Source organism: Oryx dammah, unplaced genomic scaffold, assembly GCF_014754425.2.
Source record: "Oryx dammah isolate SB20612 unplaced genomic scaffold, SCBI_Odam_1.1 HiC_scaffold_21, whole genome shotgun sequence".
NCBI classification, from domain to species: domain Eukaryota; kingdom Metazoa; phylum Chordata; class Mammalia; order Artiodactyla; family Bovidae; genus Oryx; species Oryx dammah.
Genome location: NW_024070205.1, coordinates 37,071,977 through 37,092,458, shown reverse-complemented (window position 1 = coordinate 37,092,458; position 20,482 = coordinate 37,071,977). Strand labels below are relative to the sequence as shown.

Genomic DNA, 20,482 nt, shown 5'->3' with positions numbered 1-20,482 from the left:
TTTCCTTCTCCAGGGAACTCCCCAACCCAGGGATCGAACCCAGGTCTCCTGCATTGTAGACAGATGCTTTACCGTCTGAGCCACCAGGGAAGTCATGCTATATTATTGTTTTACTCATCTTTTAATGGAATTATCTATACAGAAATGTGCACAGATGGTATGTGTTTGGCTGAATAAAGTTTCAGTAAGGAAACATACTAATGTAATCAGCACCCAGATCAAGCAACAGAACATTTCCAGCACCCCAAAGGTCCCCACCAGGACCCTTTCAGTAACAACCATGCTAACCCACAGTAACCACCATCCTGGCACCCAGACCAGACCCAGAGATGTTTTGCCTGCTTTCTATGTGATGCACTATTTGATTTGCCAATATCTTCAGATTTTTGCAAATATGTTCATAACCATGCAATTTTTACCAATTTCATTGATTACCATGTAATTAATTTTCTTCTTTGATATTAGTATTGTCTGGTTTTGTATATGAAGGTCATATAAGCCTCATAAACGGACTTGGGAAGTTTAAAGATTATTTGAAAAATGTGTGCAAAGTTGGGATGGTGGGAGTACCCATAAGATCATATGAGCAAGATGCTTTCTTTGGAAAAACTGTAAAATACTGATTCAATTTAACTTTGTTTTTTTTTTTTTTTAATTATTCAGATTCTCTCTCTCTTTCTAAGCCAATTTTGTGATCTTCGAGGAATCTGATTTTATCCAGATTTTCAAATTGATTTGCATCCTGCATATTTACATTCTCACAGAGTTCTCTTTTTCAGTAACAAGCATTACTGAGTGCCCAGCCTAGGCAGGCACTGTTCTAGGTATTTGAGATGCCAACAGACGAGAGACCAAAAAAATTTCCTGTGCCATGGAACTTCCGTTCCAATTAAAGGGAGAAAGATAATAAATATAATAAGCAAAGCATAGAGTATATGATAAATGCTATATAAAAATTAAAGGAAAAAGAGCAAGGAAAAGGTAATTGAGAAGGCAGGGCTCTCCCATTTAAATGAGGTCACCTCGCTGAAATACTACCTAGGCAAAAATAGGAAGGAGGTAAGCCACGCACCGGAAAAGGCAATGGCACCCCACCCCAGTACTCTTGCCTGGAAAATCCCATGGACAGAGGAGCCTGGTAGGCTGCAGCCCATGGGGTCACTAAGAGTCGGACACGACTGAGTGCCTTCACTTTCACTTTTCATTTTCATGCATTGGAGAAGGAAATGGCAACCCACTCCAGTGTTCTTGCCTGGAGAATCCCAGGGATGGGGGAGCTGCCGTCTATGGGGTCGCACAGAGTCGGACACGACTGAAGCGACTTAGCAGCAAGCCATGCACATATCCAGGGGAAACATATTCCAAGAAATGGGGTTTAATTCCAAGTATTACTTACATTCTTTTTTCTTTTTTAGTATTTTATATATATAAAATATATATAAAATATAGTAGCTCTTTAACCTCTGGTAGCTCAGAGGTTAAAGTGTCTGCCTGCAATGCAGCAGACCTGGGTTTAATCCCTGGGTCGGGAAGATCCTCTGGAGAAGGAAATGGCAACCCACTCCAGTATTCTTGCCTGGAGAATCCCATGGACGGGGAAGCCTGGTGGGCTACAGTTCAGGGGGTGGCAAAGAGTCAGACACGACTGAGCTACTTAACTTATATATATATATATTATTATATTCTCTTCCAAGGACCCCATTAACTGTGACACACAAATGATGGTATATAATATTTGTTATTGTTCAGTTCAGATTTCCATCATGATTTCTTCTTTGACCTGTATTTAGAAGCATGCTGTTTTTTTTTAATTTCCAGATTTATGATTTTTTTTAACCCTACATGAATTATCTAACCTAATGTCAGAAAACATTATCAATATGATTCTGACTCCTGAACCCTTCTGGTTGATGAGTATCAGAAAAAAAACATGTATTCTCCAATTGTAGACTGCGAAGCTCGGTATCCTTCATTAGATCAAGCTTGTTAGCTGTGTTATTTAATTTGTCCATATGCTTACTGCTGTTCATTCTCTTTGCTCTATTGATAGCTGAAAGAGATATGTTAAAAATCTCCCATTATATTAGGTATGTGTCAATTTCCTGTAGTTCTATCAAGATTTACTTTATTATATGTTATTATATTACTAAGTACATAAAAATATTTTGAAAACTGTTATATCCTGCTGGTAAACTAAACATTTATCTTATACAGCGCTTACTTCTAGTAATATTTTGTAACTTAAAGTTTAATTTATTAATACATTTATCCCTATTTTGTTTAGTATTTGCCTAGTATATTTTTCCCTTTCTTTCAGTTTCATACTTTCTCTAACCTAGTGTTTCAGGTAACACTAGTGTTTCAGTGTTTGTTACCTTCAGTAAACAAAAAGAAACCTGGGTTATATTTTGTTTTTAATCCAACCTATGACTTTTCATTGTGACTTACGGTGATTATTGACATTTTCATTTCTTTTATAACCATCTTATTTTGTGTTGTTTCCCTCTTTTTAAAAATTTGTGTTTCTTTCTTTTCTTTGAATTGACTTAAATTCCCTCCCCTCCCCAACCTTGTTTCATATTTTCCCTTTACTGGTTAGAAAATACAGTCTTTCTATTCCTTCAGTGGTTATTCTTGAAATTTTATGAAGTATTCTTAACTCAAAGTCTAAGAGCTTGCCACTATCTTTACCCCTCTCCCAAGTAGACAATCACTCCCCTTCCAGCTTTATCTGCTATTGCTATTCTGTTGCTAGTGTGTTAAGATCAGATTATTTAGTTCTCTCTCCCTCTATTATTTCATACACTGTTATTACTGTCTTAAACCATCAGTGTTCAGATTTAGCACATATTTATTATTTTTCTTAACTCATCTTTCCTCCCTGCATCTCAGACATTAGTCTTGAGTTCATTTTCCTTTTTTCTTTTTGAGAAAAAAATATTTTTTTTTTCCTTGAAGTATAGTTGGTACACAGTATTATGTAAATTACAGGTGTACCATGTTGTGATTTCCAAGTTTTAAAGGTTATACCACATTTAGCGTTATTACAGAGTATTTGCTGTATTCCCTGTGCTGTACAATATATCCTAGTAGCTTTTTAAAAAATTAATTTTTATTAGAGTATAGCTGCTTTACAATGTTGTGTTAGTTTCTACTGTACAGCAAAGTGAATCAGCCATATACATTTTCCTTCTTAAATGCACCTGTTAAAATTTGGGGTCTTCTTGTGGCAGACCATCAGTTGTTCACATTTGTTTTTTCTATCTATAAATATATTTATTTCTCCCCTCCTCTTAAAAGATAGTTCCACAAATACACACAGTTCCCAGCTGACAGTTACTTTCTCTCGGCACTTAATACTGATTCCATAGTCCTCTGCCCTCCATCACTGAGATATCTAACTATCGTCCTTTTGTAGATAATCTCTCGTTTCTCTTGGCTGCTTTAAATGTCTTTGTCTTTGGTTTTCTGCAAGTTAACTGTAAAATGTCTAGATACAAGTTTCCTTTTCTTTACCTTGCTCACAAGTTATAGGGCTTCCTGAACCTGAAGATTCATATATTTATCAACTCTCAGCCATTTATCATTTTGATAATGGCTTTCAAATCAGCAGAGGAAAAAACAACGGAACAAGGAGAGAGGTGAGAAATCTCCCAGTGTGCCTGCCCTCTCCTTTTGATACTTCTATTGGCTATATATTAAAGTTGTGTCCTCTTGTCCTCTGTATTTCTAAACATTCTTCATATTTTTCATCTCTCTTTCTCTTTGTGGTACACTCTAGGTAAGTTCTTCAGCTCTATCATTGCATTTGTTAATTTTCTCTTTAGTTATCTTAACCCACTGTGTATTACTATCTTTTCATTTTTAGAAATTATATTCGGTTCTTTTTCAAATGCGCTTGGTTGTTTTTATAGGTGCTTGCCTCTTATTCATATTTTCAGTACTTTTTAAAATTTAGTTAATAAAAATTTTACGTTCTGTATTTGACAATTCCAAAACCCCAATGAGTCTAGGTGAATAATTCTATTGTTACTGATTCTACAGACTCTTATGTGTGGTGGCTTTTTTCTAGTATGCTTTTTTTGTTTTCTTTAAAATGAAAAAAGTAAAGTGTTTATTAGGAAGAGAAAGACTACATGTGGATAGACACACGGGCAGACTCTAGAGAGTCGCTGAGTGTGCTTTAATTTTTGACCATGAGTTTACATTTCTTAGAAATTTTTCTAAGGAAATTCTCTGAACACTTGGATGATTTATGTTTGTTTCTGCTAGATGCTTAAAGACGTGAAAAGGTCCACTGTATATGACAGTTCTTAGCCTGAGGTTTTTCAGACTACAACAGTTAAATGTAAATTTAGGTGCTAAACCCACATGAAAATTACCCACTGGCCATGAAATTGCAGAGTTGACTTGAGTTTTAAAAAATTCATCCACTCAGAGCAAAGGTAGTAAGAACACAATTGTTTTTCCTCTATGTGGTTGATTTTTTTCTATTTGATCTTCTTCCTGGCAGTGTAGTCCTTTCTGAATTCTTGCCTAAAGTGGGGTGATCTCTGATCTGGCTCCTCACCCCAACCTAAAGTGCACAACACCCCAGTATTCTAACACACCTAGAAAATGTTATCTGTCTGGCCCACTAACATCAACAGAGGGGGCTGCGTGAGGGCAGAGGAGCCACGTCATGGGGGTCTGGCTATCCAAGGAGTAAAGGAATCAACCCCTCAGCCACTCTGTCATCTACTCACAGCATACCTGCACACCTGTGCAACAGAGGATGGCTCTACTCCAGGGCACCCTGATCCTCATGGAGCTCCTAGAACATTTGCTTACCTGCCTACACCCTTTCAAACTGTTAAAAAAAAAAAAAAAATTTACCAAGTTAAAAAAAAAATTTCACCAAGTAGTAAATCTTTGAAGAAATTTTTAGGGGCTATCTATGTTTGCCAACTTTGTACTTACAAAATAAAGACATTAAAAAATAATTTTTTTTACCACCTGTACCAATATTTCATGAAAGACATTTCAGCACCCAAACTTAAAAAAGGTATAAAGATCACTTCAGAATAATACAAAGACCTTTCAGTTTAATAAACTGAGCGCTAATCAAGCCAAGGGCTGGCATGGACCTCTGGGCTGGCATTTGAGACTACTGGACTAGACACTAAAGTGAATGGATCTTTCCCTTTCTATCAGTAAAGCAACTTATTGGAAAACTGCTTACTTTACCTTTTCTCACAAGAGACTCCATCGATATCCATGCTCTGGGAACGTGAGAGAGACTGGGACTGCGTTTCAAGGCTATTGGAGGGCGAGCTGCTGAGAGAACTGACTCCCTCACTGCTCTGGCTTCGATGGGCTACTCCTAACCAAAAGAGACATAAAAGAGGAAGTCTCGCGTGAGATAACGTTAAAGCTGTTTGTAACGGCAACAGTAAACACACACAATCGGCATTCAGACCATCATGAAAGCTGTCCACTAAGGAATTTCTATCAAGACTGTACTGAAGACCGAAGTGACATTAAAATCATAGCAACATCAGTGGAAACCAGTTTATCAATAAGTATCATATGAGGTCAGTAACAACAGCTACATCTGATACCTAAAACTGACTCCTCATCACCTTCTCTTTCATTAATTCAGATGATGGGCCCTGAGTACAAATGAGTTTTCATGACAGTCCAGAAATATCCTTGAAATGGACCAAAAATAAGATACGTTACTGAATGGATAAGAAGACAGATAGGTGGAGAGATGAGTGATAAAGCAAGCAGAGTAAAATGATAATGGTAGAATCTAGGCGATAGGCATACAGTAAGTCCCCTACATATGAACACGCTCCGTTCCCAGAGTGCACTCATTAAGCCCAGTTTGTTTTTAAGTACAACAAAGTTAGCCTAACATAACGAGCCATACAGAACTGTACTGTAATAGATTTGTAATAGTTTTCACACAAAGAATACATAACAAACAAACACAAGAAATAAAACATTTTTAATCTTAATAGTAGCTTGAAAAGTACACTAGTACCAGCTACATCACTGCTGCTTTTATGCTTGCTTCCAGACATCCTGAGCTTAAATAAAGATACAGTACTGCTGTACTCTACACCATACTGTACAGTAAAATACACAAAAGCACAACCATCTGTGGAGGATGCACACTCATGACAATGTACACCAGACATGTTAACCAACTTACGTGACTGAACACGCAAACTCATGTTTGGCTCTTTGCAAGTTCCCAACTTGAAGGGTTGTGTGTAGGGCACTTACTATGTAAGTATTCAGTGCCAAGTTCCTTCTACTTTGCTGGGCACTTCAAATTTTCATAATAAGATATTGAAAATGTACAAATAGATCCATCTAAGCCATTTCCTTAAATACAGATCAACCCATTTATTGACTGAACATCTTATCTTGCAATAGCTTGGGAAAAACAAACATCCTGCCATCCCTGACCTCATAGAGCCTAGAGTGCAGTGAACCATAGCCAGGCACACAGGGTCATGGTGTTTCTATCAAAATCTTCAAAACCAGGCTGTTCATAGAATTTTAAAATTTACTTTAACTCTATGAGTTTAATCTTTCCACAAAAAAAAGCTCACCCAGGCATTTTCAGGCAATGCATACTATATTACTGGAAGGAAAATGGCTCATGTTTTAAAAAACAAAACAACTTGAGTTATCACTTGTAGCTGAAACAACTATCAAGTGGATTAAAATGTTAACCCTCCCAGCATCCCAAGAAAATCCACTTACTACTCTTTCATATCTCTCTTCTTTGAAGACTTTACCCACTCCTGATAGCAGGGTTTTAACATGTATCTTTATAAAAACTTTTTCAGGACTCAGAAGGGAAAGAGAAACTAAATCTTTATTATTCATAAGTTCAGTTCAGTGGCTCAGTCGTGTCCGACTCTTTGTGACCCCAGGAACTGTAGCACGCCAGGCCTCCCTGGCCATTGCCAACTCCCTGAGTCTACCCAAACTCATGTCCATTGAGTCGGTGATGCCATCCAACCATCTCATCCTCTGTCATCACCTTCTTCTCCTGCCCTCAATCTTTCCCAGCATCAAGGTCTTTTCAAATGAGTCAGCTCTCTGCATTAGGTGGCCAAAGTATTGGAGTTTCAGCTTCAACATCAGTCCCTCCAATGAACACCCAGGACTGATCTCCTTTAGGATAGACTGGTTGGATCTCCTTGCAGTCCAAGGGACTCTCAAGAGTCTTCTCCAATGCCACAGTTGAAAAGCATCAATTCTTCGGTGCTCAGCTTTCGTTATAGTCCAACTCTCACATCCATACATGACCACTGGAAAAACCATAGCCTTGACTAGATGGACCTTTGTTGACAAAGTAATGTCTCTGCTTTTTAATATGCTGTCTAGGTTGGTCATAACTTTCCTTCCAAGGAGTATGTGTCTTTTAATTTCATGGCTGCAATCACCATCTGCAGTGATTTTGGAGCCCAGAAAAATAAAGTCAGCAACTATTTCCACTGTTTCCCCATCTATTTGCCATGAAGTAATGGGACCAGAAGCCATGATCTTAAGTTTTCTGAAAGTTGAGATTTAAGCCAACTTTTTTCACTCGCCTCTTTCACTTTCATCAAGAAATATATGCCCCAACCAGTAATGCTGAAGAAGCTGAAGTTGAACAGTTCTATGAAGACCTACAAGACCTTCTAGAACTAACTATTCATAAGTAGATTTCAGTAAAACATCAAAATCATCTGATGTAGAAAGAATTCTGAAATAAGCTTAGAGAAGATTGTAAAACTTTAAATAATTAATTCAAGTATAAGCATCACCAATTCAATGGACATGAGTCTGAGCAAACTCTGGGAGACAGTGAAGGATAGTGAAGCCTGGCATGCTACAGTCCATGGGGTGGCAGAGTCAGACATGACTGAGTGACTGAACAACAACAATCCAAAATAAATTCCCAACAGATCTTTATTGAAGGAGCAAATAACAGAGCATCAACAATGTCCTTAAGAGAATATCATTTCACCTGACAACTTTTTAATAAAATAATAAAGTTCAACAATTTTTATGGGATATCAATTTAGCAGCCTTTAAATCTCTACTTTATAAAAACCAGTTCTAAAATTAAACTAATAATTACAGTAAGTTGTTTAAAATACTGTACTTGTAATCCAGTGTACTATGAGTACTATGATATACTATGAGTATAATAATCCTATACTCATACAGAGTGTCAGAGTATACCATATGGCATAATACAATCTATTTGCACTATTTTTATAAGACAATATCATCTGATTTTTTTCCCTGAACCTTTCACATGACATTCATAAGTGTCAAATAGGGCAAATCTGCCCCAGAATTTATGTTTGCCAATGCTCCCCAATCTCTATATACCATCTAGAATCTAGGAGGGACCCTACTGCTGTCTTAAAACTTAAAAAACTGGTCGAGTGGTTAAGAATTTACCTGTCAACGCAGGGGATTTGGTTTTGATCCCTGGTCCTGGAAGACTGCACATGCCGTGGGGCACCTAAGCCCGTGTGCTGCAACTACTGAAACCCGAAGGCCCTGTAGCCCGTTCTCCACAGCAAGAGAAATCAATGCAATGAGAAGCCCGAACATCACAGCAAAGAGTAGCTCCTGCTCACCACAGTTAGAGAAAGCCCTTGGACAGCAACAAAGACTCAGTGCAACCAAAATCAAATAAATAAAAATTAAAAAGGAAGGTCTCTGACTTCATTTAGAAGCAATATAAATCAAATACTATAACTAAAATCAAAACAACAGCACCAAATACTACTTTATCTTCAAATCATACAAGTCTTTTGTTATCTTCACTCTTTTCCCCTTCTAACTTGAGGGATGGCTGTCAGGGAGCCCATTTCAAGGAATGCAGATTTTTTTTTTCCCCCCAGTCTTCATCTCCATAAAGCCAGACACTAAAGAACTAAAATACACACATAAACTCCTCTGATTCTTTCTTAGAAGATGAGTAAAATTTCTACATGGCAACTAAAAAACAAATCTTTAAAAAGTAAAAGTGTACATAACAGAATGAAGGAAACCACGTGTACTTAATAATATATGAACTACAGCCTTTGAAGATGGTAGCTTTCCCAATTTTTATGAATAACGAGAACTTGTTAAAAGTAAACTATGAATTTGTTTCTACAAAAAAGTAAATAATAAGGATTTTATTTCTGTAAGTGTTTCCTACAAATATTGTAGCATTTCCTGAGTGACATTCCCTTTCAGGTATACACTAGACCAGATTAACTACTTTCAAGCTATAACACTAGATCTGTTCCAGGATTTTAGACACACACCCACACAAATGCACAAGCTTGCTCAACCCTAGTATAAAAAGAAGCACACTCAGCCATAAAAAGGAACAAATGTGAGTCAGCTGAACTGAAGTACATGAACCTAGAGGCTGTTATACAGAGTGATGTAAGTCAGAAAGAGAAACACAAATACAGTATATTAATGCATATGTATGGAATCTAGAAAAATGGTACTGATGAACCTGTTTGCAGGGCAGGAATAGAGATGCAGAGAACAGACTTGCAGACATAGCGGGGAAAGGAGATGGTGGGACGAACTGAGAGCAGCACTGACACATACGCTACCATGTGTAAAACAGACAGCTAGCGAGAAGCTGCTGTACAGCACAGGGAGCCCAGCCCAGCACTCTGCAGTAACCAAGAGGGGTGGGGAGGAGGGTGAAGGCTTGGAGGAAGGGTCAAGGGGGAGGGGATATACATAGATACCCAGGACTGACTCCCGTTGTTGTACAGCAGAAACCAACACAATTATCGGAGAAAAATTATCCTCCAATAAAAAAAAAAATTTTTTTTAATTGAAAAAGAAAGCACTGAGTCACCAAAATGAGCCTTAAATCCTCAATCGAGCTGTTAAAAAGGAAGGGAAGCGGGGTGAGGTGACTTTAAAGCTTTTGCCCAATCCTCTTTCATAGATAAGAATACTGAGATCCACTAAGTCTAAGACTTCCCTTAGGAACTTCAGCAAGTCAGAAATAGAACAAAGATTAAAACTCAGGACTTCTCACTCCACAGAAAATGCTGCAGTTTGCTTTACCCCACACTGCTGACCAGTTCTTCAATCACAGCTACTTTAAACCAAAGCTATATATATTGTATACCTTCTAAAATTAAAAAAGAAAACTTGAAAAGACATTAATGTTATAAAAGGAATCATTCATTCCACTGCTAATCAAAATTCTAAAGTATTTTACATAGACCTTGACAATGAACTTAGCTAAGTGGTTAACATTCATGAAACATACAAAGTATAGTTCTATCTTATTTGGAGAATATGAACATCACCCCCAACATGAATTAAAATGAACATATTCTATTACATAAAGCAGAATGATATATCTGATCATCAGCTAATTTCCTGATGAAACAAGTTTGTTCTCGTGAATAAACACAAATGAAATGGAATTTCAAACCTGTAAAGTAAAACAATAATATCGAAAATCTTGGGAAAAGAAAACCAACAACTCAAATTGGAAAACCTCTTTGATCTTCATATTTATGACTGGTTCTAAATATGATATTTATGACTGGTTCTAAATATGACATTTATAATTTGTTCTGAATATTCCATAGAACTAATCATGCAGAGAATCATACATCTGGAATCAAAAGACCATGACTGCTCTGAGAAGAAATGGCTGATTCTATGGCTGGGGCAGAGAAAATATAAGATGAGCCTGGAGCGTTTTACAAATTCCAGAAAGACAGTACTCAAAAAACTAAAAGGATAAGCATGTCAGCAAAGAAGTCAACATGAAAGAGTTCCCAATGGCCAAAATTGGAACAACTTGCATTTTTAAAAACTGCAGAAATAAATGATATAGCAATATGAATTACAGCTCAAAAGAATAAAATAAATATACATGAGTTCATGCTCATGTGGGCTTCTCAGGTAATGCAAATGGTAAGGAACCCACCTGCCAACACAGGAGACACAAGATGTGGGTTTGATCCCTGGATCAGGAAGATCCCTTGGAGGAGGGCCTGGCAGCCCGCTCCAGTATTTTATCTGGGAAATCTCATGGACAGAGGAGCCTGGCGCACTACAGTCCATGGGACTGCAAAGAGTCGGACACAACTGAATCAACTTAGCATGCTGAGCATGCTGATGTAAATAAGGATTAAATAAATAACTGGACAAATGTCCCTTATAGAAGAATTTAAAATATATGTACATACTCGCCCCCTCCAGGATGTAAAACTTAGGAATTGGGCTGAACTTAGGAATTCAATTCCAAAGAAATGAGTTTGGAAAAGGAGTGGAGAGACCTTGTGAACCCCAGTTTAACGGGGAGGTGAATGAAGATCAACATCACCAGAGATGTCTGATGAGAAACTTCACCTTTACGACAGTCTTCCTCCTATACCCAAATCCCAGTCTAATCATGAGAAAAACACCAAGATAAAGCCAAAGTAAGGAAAACTCTACAAAGTACTCTTCACCACTGCTAAAATAATGAAAAACACAAAAAGGCTGAAAAACTGTCACAGACTAAATGAGACTAAGGACATTTATGTTTAGTTGATAATAAAATATTAAGGATAATGTTAGTTTTGATAAATGTACCAGATATTAACATTAGGGGAAAATGGGTGAAGGACTTAAGGGGACTTTCAGTGTGTGTGCAACTTTTCAATAAATCTAAAAAGTCATTTTATAAAAAAAAAAAATGGAATAACTAAAAATATACATAAAATATATCATATTGGGTTGGCCAAAAAGTTCATTTGGGTTTTTCAACCCAACATTACCTAATAATCATAATTACAAATCAAACACCACAGTCATGAGCCTGAGGCAGCAACTGTGGGCTTCCCTGTCGTGGAGGGCCCTTCACAAGCCCACCTCCTCCCACTAGACAGTGAGCCCTTCAGCATGCCTTAACTGAGACTTGCCCATCTCTGCAGCCCTGGCTCCTAAGACAGTGCCTGCAGGTAGAAAGCATTAAACATGTGTTCATATACACAAGTGGAAGCATGACAAAGGCCATTTGCAAGAATAATGCTAAAATAGAATGTAGGTTATTACTAACCATATTAAAGACTAGCAGTTAGAGAAAAGAGATTCTGTCTCTAACTCAGACCTCAGAACCAGCCGGGAGGCCAGCCAAACGTATCATTTGGCTTCTTGGTTGTTCCTAACAGGCCCTTGCTGCTCATTTCTGCTCCCAGAGCAGATCTTGACCACACACAGAGGTAGACATAACTGAGGGGGTCAAAATGACAGTAGCTTTCTGACTAGCTTCCAGATATTTTATTTGAAGTCCTTCCTTGAGGAACACATAAAGTATGGGTATCGTAATCTTTAAAACTATTCTCATAACTATAATTGAATATAATTGGTCTCCTTTGTATACCTTCATGTTTTATGATACATGCATTTAAAAGTATTTTTTGAGAAGGCTACCCCCAGTTTGCCAAAGGGAAATGGAATGACAACAGTTAAGAAACACAGGACTAGGGACAAAAAAGGCAACGAGAACTTGCTCCACCAGACCTAATCATTCTGTCAAGATGGAACTTGTGTGATAAAGGATTCACAGGGGAACTCTTGAGCAAGAATGACCACAGCTTGGGAGAGGTCATGACAGCCAGGGAGGGCGAGGCTTTATTGGACATGTTCAAGATGTCCGATGGGTAAACAACAGAGGGAACAGAGGGGAGATAAGCATAATTCCAAAACAAGACTATAAAAGAAAAGCCATCCCAGAGGGTTAAGAATTTCTGAAGACTAGGTAATCATACAACGATCTCAAGATGGGGGAAGGAACCAAGAAAACCAGTCTCTCGTCCCAGGAATTTAACAAGCACAGATTTTTAAAAGGAAACTAAAGAACATTTTCTCCACTGCTGGACTGTAAGCGCTTCCAGGAAAGAAAATGAGTCTGTCTCATCTCTGTGCTTCCATGACCAAGCACCGTGTTTGACCTGCAACAGCCCTAAGTAAACACTGGATAAGCTGAAATGTAAACGCAACATTATCAATGATGATAACCAAAAAAACAGCTATCATGTGTAAGAAAAACATTCACCATGTTTATAAAGCTTTAAGACAGGCAGAAGCAACATTATATTGTGTGCTAAGTCGCTTCAATCGTGTCTAACTCTTTGCAACCCCGTGGACTGCAGCCCGCCGGGCTCCTCTGCCCATGGGATTCTCCAGGCAAGAGTACTGGAGTGGGCTACCATGCCTCCCTTTCTCCAGGGGATCTCTCTGACCATAGGTGGAACCCAAGTCTCTTATGTCTCCTGCAATGGCAGGCAGGCTCTTTACCACTGTACCACCTGGGAAGCTACTACAAGTCAGGCAGTGCAGTCCCTTCACCCCAAAAACAAAAGGGAACCCTGAACACAGCCACACAGAGGCATGGGCACAAGAAGCCTGAAGTAGAGACTGGAGTGATGCTGCCACAAGCCAAGTGAAAACAAGGAGTGCCAGCAACCAACTGAAGGGAGAAGAGGCAAGGATTCTTCCTTCCAGCCTTCAGAGGGAGCACAGCCCTGCCGACACCTTGACATCAGACTTCTAATCTCCAGGACTGTGAGAGGACAATTTCTATTGTTTTAAATCATCAAGTTTTGGATACTTTGCTATGATGGCCTCAGGAAACTAATACAAAGGTAGGTGGCACTGCAGAAGCTGGGGCCTGATGGGAGAAGCAACCACAGGACTCACAGCCAATTTCCGAACACTTGCTTCTGTCACTTGTACTGAAAGCACCCTGATTAAGAAATTGTTGTTCAGTCGCTTAGTTGCGTCCAGCTCTTTGCAAACCCATGGACTGTAGCATGCCAGGCTTCCCTGTCCTTCACTATCTCCTGGAGTTTGCTCAAACTCATGTCCATTGAGTCATTCCAACTATCTCATCCTCTGACGCCCTCTTCAATCTTTCCCAGCATCAGGGTCTTTTCCAATGAGTCGACTCTTTGCATCAGGAGGACAAAGTACTGGAGCTTCAGCATCAGTCCTTCAAATGAATATTCAGGGTTTATGTCCTTTAGGATTGACTGGTTGGATCTCCTTGCAGTCCAAGGGTTAAGCAATAAGAAGACTGCAGAATAACTGCCTGGTCACTACCGGATCAGAACCTTTTACCACGGGTGGCAGCCAACCCAGTATTTGTCCAAGAAGCACTTCATTCTGGAACAGAAGTCTTCCCTTCACACTCAGTGGATAATAAAGCTACCAATTGGCCCTACGTTTGCCATCTAGGACCACAGAGGGTAAGCACAAGGCATCATCATCCTCATGGAAACTACTCACACTGTTTTCATGAATAAAATGCACACAAGTCCCTGCCCCCATGGAGCTCACACTAGGAAAGGAAGCAGAGAAAACAGGATACACTACAAGTAATGGAAACAGTGAGGGATTCTATTTCCCAGGACTCCAAAATTACTGCAGATGGTGATTGCAGCCATGAAATTAAAAGACGCTTGCTCCTTGGCAGAAAAGCTATGACAAACCTAGACAGCGTATTAAGAAGCAGAGACATTACTTTGCTGACAAAGGTCCGCCTAGTCAAAGCAATGGTTTTTTCAGTAGTCAAGTATGGATGTGAAAGATGGACCATAAAGCTGAGCACCAGAAAACTGATGCTTTTCAACTGTGGTGTTGAAGAAAACTCTTGAGAGTCCCTTGGACTGCAAGGAGATCCAACCAGTCAATCCTAAAGGAAATCAATCCTGAATATACATTGGAGGGACTGATGCTAAAGCTGAAGCTCCAATACTTTGGCCACCTGATGCAAAGAGCTGACTCATTAGAAAAGACCATGATGCTGAGAAAGACTGAAGGCAGGAGAAGAAGGTGACGACAGAGGGTGAGATGGCTGGATGGCATCACTGACTCGATGGACATGAATCTGAGCAAACTCTAGGAGAGAGTGAAGGACAGGAAAACCTGGCACGCTGAAGTCCATGGGATCCAAGAGTCGAACACAACTGAAGAACAACAACAAGCAATATACATGCTATATTGGCGGGCAACAAGAGCTCAAGGAAAAAGTGTCTATGTCAGATACAGGTTGAACGTTTAGACAAGGTGGTCATCACTTCTCAGCCTTTTGGCTAAGATCAAGTGTAGACAAGGTGGCCTTTATGAAAAAGTGACACTTGGGTAAACATATGAAGAGTGGAAGGAAAATGCCGTGTGGATTTTAGGGTATGAGCATTCTAGGCAAAGAAACAGCAAACATAAAAGCCCCAAACAGGTACCATGGTTTTCCTGGTGGCTCAGTCAGTAAAGAATCCACGTGCAATGCCGGAGACCTGGGTTCAGTCCCTGGGTTGGGAAGATCTGGAGAAAGGAATGGCAACCCACTCTAGTATTCTTGCCTGGAGAATCCCATGGACAGTGGAACCTGGCAGGTTACAGTTCATGGGGTCTCAAAGAGTTGGACAGGATTGAGTAACTAACACACACAGACACACAAAAACAAACACAAACAGGAACCATGTCTGGAATGTCCCAGGAACAGAGGGGAAGCCAGCACAGTTGTAGCTGAAGGAGGAAGCAGGGCAAGGAGAGAGGAGGACAGGTTCAGGGTAGGACCTCATGCAGTCCCAGTTCGAGGTAAGGACTCTGACTTTTATTTCGATTGAGGCCAGAAGACAACAGAAGATGATGTGACCTGTCTTAGGAGGGGTTTATTTTCTGTTTTACTTAAACCTATTTAGTAAGTTCCTGAAAATCTGGGCTTTTGTTGTGGCTCAGCTAGTAAAGAATCCGCCTGCAATGTAGGAGACCTGAGTTCGATCCCTGGGTTGAGAAGATCCCCTGGAGATGGGAAAGGTTACCCACTCCAGCATTCTGTCCTGGAGAATTCCATGAACTGTATATAGTCCATGGGGTTGCAAAGAGTCAGATACCACTGAGTGACTTTCACTTCACTTCCTGAAAATCTGTTTATCCAATCTGCCAAGAGTATGGCTAATAATATCTACCTGTTTGTGATTATGAATGATGATGATTACGAGAAACACAATGGTGACTTAACAGCATAGAAGTGCATCTGCCAAGAATGAACCATTCAGAGTTGCCCAAGTCTGTTGGTTACTGTTGTGACAATAACTATCCTCCTTGCTGAAAAGAATAATGCTTTGCAGTGCAGTAGTCTTGCTTCAGTGGAACCCAGTCTGGCTCTGCATGAACAACAGACTGAGGTGAAACCAGGGCAGGCACGGAGAGACACATCTAAAGCCCACTCTAGTAGTTCAGGCGAGATATGCAAGTGCCTTGAACCTGGGCAGCAGCAGGAGAGGTGGTGAGATGAGAAGAGGTAGTGAGAATTGAGTCTGGTTCTAAATTTTGCTGATGGACCTAGGACGGAGGTCAGCAAGCCTCAGTCCAGAGGCCACACTTACTTATTTTTGTAAATAAAGTTTTATTGAAACACAGCAATGCTCATCAGTTGACACAGAGTCTATGGCTGTTCTGTGCTAGGGGGCAGAGAAGAATGTGACAGAGACTGCACAGCCTGCAGAGCCAAAAATATTTACTAACTGGCCCTTTAAAGTAAGAATTTGCTGACTCTCAACCTAGAATATGAGGTAAAAAGAAGAGAGAAGGTTTTAAGCTTAAAGAATAGTGAAGTGTTAGTCACTCAGTCATGCCCAACTCTTTGCAAGCCCACGAACTATATAACCCACCAGGCTCCTCTGTCTATGGAATTCTCCAGACAAGAATACTGGAGTGGGTTGCCACTCCCTTCTCCAGGGGATCTTCCCTCGCCAGGGATTGAACCCAGGTCTCCTCCACTGCAGGTCGATTCATTACCATCTGAGCCACCAGGGATGCCCATTTTAAGCTTAAGCAACTAGAAAAAAAATGAGTTATCATTTACTAAGATAGGGTTCTAAGAAAAAATAAGATGTAAGGAAATATCACGAACTTGATTTTGAATGTGTCAACTGTGAGACGTGTATCAGATGAACTTCACACTGAAGTTCAAAGAACAGGCCAACTTCGGTACCAACTTCGTTAAATTAGAAATACTAATCAAACCCAGGAAACTGGATAAAATTAATAAGAGAATAAAGCATAGAGATAGAGAGGAAAAGAGGTTAAATATTGAGCCCTTGAACCCTGACCTTTAGAAGCTTGGGAAATGAAAAAGACTCATACAAAGAACTAAGAAGGAACAGATGGAGACAGGATGAAAATCAGGAGTGTAATGCTCTGAAGCTGAAGAGAGAGTGTTTCAAGGAGAAGAAGACCAAAGCCACATGGAATGGAGCTGACAGGTCAGACCAGATGGTGACTCAGAGCTGACCACAGGAGGCCTCACCTGATGGGACTCGACTCAGCAAGGTCCAAGGACAGAAAGAGGAGACTAAAGATAGGCAACTCATTCTAGAAATTCTGTTGTGAAGGGGTGCAGAGAAGTGGGGTGGAAGTCAGCAGGGGATATGAGATCAAGAGAGTTCTTTTTCATTTACTCCCATGATGCGAGAAGGAACAGCATGTACAATGGCTGTTTAAACAAAAATAAAAGGTTTCCACTTGAGATGGAGAACCAGATGAAGCAGAAGAGACGACAGGAACTGCTGTAGCGATGGCTCTGGGCAGTGAGAGGAGATGGGATCCAGGGTACAGACGGCAGCAAGGGCAGGGACAGTTCAACTATGACAAGAACTGGCCGCACATACTGGCTGGCAGTGGAGGCAGGATCGAAGTTGAAGGAGGTAGGTTCCCTTCTGCCTGCGTCTGTTCTCTCCACAAAACTGGAAGCTGGGCCACCAGCCAAGAGTGTACATGGAGAAGAGGTGTTACAGATTAGAGAAGGTATGAAATAGACTGCAACAGACTGTGGGAGAGTGAACAAGGAAATACCGTACAATTACTCACTAGTATTAAAGGTCCACTTGAGTTTGTGATGATGGCTCTGAAATGAGACTGCTAGTATGGTTTTTCTCTAGCCTTATTTCACAGCAAGAGACCAAGAACAGGAGGGGACTGGGACTTAAGACGAGGATCATACTTTAAGGGAAGAAGACAGTGAGAGAGAGGCCAGAGAAGGAGTGACAGTAGTGACTGGCCATGAAATTTCCGCAGGCTGAGGAGGGAAGCAAGGACACGAGGAGCGGGAACATGAGGAAAGTAAAAAGGTGATGGGTCAACGGACTGTAGCCCCGAGGGAACACTGAGGATTTGGGCACAGAGGGGTGAGCTAAAAAGCCGAAGGTGGTGGTCAGGAAGTCGCTGAGACTGAAAAATCTAGAGTCTGACCATGGCAGTGAGTGGCTGGAGTCAGAGGGAAGGAAAGGTTGCTGAAGGGGAGGAGCTCAAGAAACAGAGAGGTCGGAGTTCTGGAAGGATCATCCCACATGGCTAATGAAATCATCACAAATTAAGACAGAAACAGTGCTGGACAGACAAATAGTAGACATAATGAGTCCTGTGGGTGAGCAGGCTTTGGAATATAAGCCTCAACAAGGGAGAGAAGTGAAGAATATTGTTAGGTGACACAAGATTCAAACCAATGTGTTTTCAGGGTAGAGGAAGAATGGTCTAGAAGAAGAAACAAGAAAGCAACGGAGAAAGAGGTCAGATCCAGTGAGAGCACTAAGGGGAAGGGACGCTGACAGAGCATGACTTTGCTGGCGGCTGGGCACAAGGCTTTCAGAATTTGGGGAAGTGGGGAAGGAAAGGTACATGTGACAAAGCACATAAGGGTTAGAGACTGGGAGACAAGGCATGAGGACAGGGGAGCCGGGGAGGCTGACACGAGCGGGCCTAAGGGGCATGCTGAGATGGCCCGCTGTGGCGAGGAGCAGCCGGAGCTGCCGAGAGCGGGCAGGGTTCCAAGTCCCAGCACACTCGGCTGATGCAGTGAAGTCCCTCCCCATTCCACAAGCTCTTCCCCGGACACTTTCCAGCATCCCAGGTGGGGTCTGATCATGGTGAGACAAGCAGCACTGCCAGTGGCACCACAGGCAAAGGCAGAAAAAGGAGAAAACACAATTGGAATCCTGAACCTTTCTCCTAGTAGATCACCACAGCTTCTCCAAGCAGTGTAACCAGGAAACATTTCAGACACAGGCATCGTTTATTACTAACATGTTTTGGTCTGAGCCTCTCTCATTTAATAAGTAGCAGATTTACATAGAAGCATTTATATTTGCCTTAGGAGGGGCCTACAATGATGCCTAACGAGAGTTATAGTAACAGAAACTCCGCAGATAACTTTTAATCGACAAGTTATCCTAGATCATGAAGATGGATTGTTCAGAGGTGACAGTGCATTAAACAAGAGCAGAGCTGACAATCAGATATTACATTATTAGATGATATGATGATCAGTGCAGGTCTCTTAGCACCTGCTTTTTCCTACTTAGAATCGTAACTATTATAATAATTATAAAGTTAATAATTATTACATTTGATAGAAAAGTTCACTTAGCGAAAAGACAGATATCTTAAAAGATACATTTCCCAACAAAGACAACCATGGATATCAACCATGAGCTCGTTAATTATAAAGAAATTAACTTCTACAACAGTTAAATTATCAATGAGACAGTTATATCAGGTAAACTTATTATGGCTCATTTATATTAATACTTCTGTAGTTAAGAGTTCAAACTTTTATTCTATTTTATTTTCTTTTTGGCCATATTGCAAGGCTTATGGGATCTTAGTTCCCTGACCAGGTGTTGAACCCAGGCCCTCAGCAGTCAGAGCACAGAGTCCTAACCATTGGACTATCAGGGAATTCCCCAGGTGAACTTTACATACCCTGAAAATTTAGAGAAAATGTTCTATGACAATATAGAATGAAGACAATGAAATTCATAATCAGAGGCATTATTCTGACCATTATTTCAATCCTGACCATTATTTCAATCTTGCATTTGCAGAATATTTTATCTTAAAAAAAAAAGTATTAACCAAAGTCATAAAATCTGCAGAACCAAATTGTCTTAAGCTCCTTGCCATCAGAGACAAAGACCTGGCCTTGTCTGAAAAAAGCATGAAAGTTACAGAAAATAGTCAGCTTCAACACATCACTATCAAAATACCAAAATGAACAGACATTAACAAAACCCACTGTAATGACCTTAATCTTTAAACCACTGCTTGCAGGATTTTAAAAAGTTGCTGTTCTAGGGTTCCCTGGTGGCTAAGGGGTTAAAAAGTTGCTGTTCATTTTATCCTGCCATGGAAATGTCACAACTGTAACAGACAGCTCCCAGGTATGAAGGTGAGGCTTACCTGATGCACCAATGGGGGAGGTAGCGGGGGTCATGTTGTGGACGTTGAGACCAAGGCTCTGGGAGGGGCCTGGAGCTGATGCTGCTATAGGAGGCCCGGGGGGGTTCTCCCTCTGGGGAGAAGTGAGAGGGGTGGTAGGCTGGGAGGTCTGTCCACCAGCAAGTCGTGCAAGGCGCCTCCGTCGGATCTACAATGAGGGGGAAAGAGCGTTCTG

The 20,482-nt window shown here is 40.5% G+C and overlaps 1 protein-coding gene across 2 annotated transcripts in view; it reads right to left on the bottom strand.

Annotated features, from left to right (window-relative positions):
* UBE4B (ubiquitination factor E4B) overlaps positions 1 to 20,482 on the bottom strand; it is a 122,717-nt gene that overhangs the window by 64,774 nt on the left and 37,461 nt on the right. For both annotated transcript variants that reach the window (XM_040263387.1, XM_040263388.1), the window contains exons 2-3: positions 20,269 to 20,455; positions 5,227 to 5,362 (exon numbers count right to left, since the gene is read on the bottom strand). In XM_040263387.1, the coding sequence (XP_040119321.1) occupies positions 5,227 to 5,362; positions 20,269 to 20,455 (323 nt within the window). The remainder of the gene's footprint in view (positions 1 to 5,226; positions 5,363 to 20,268; positions 20,456 to 20,482) is intronic.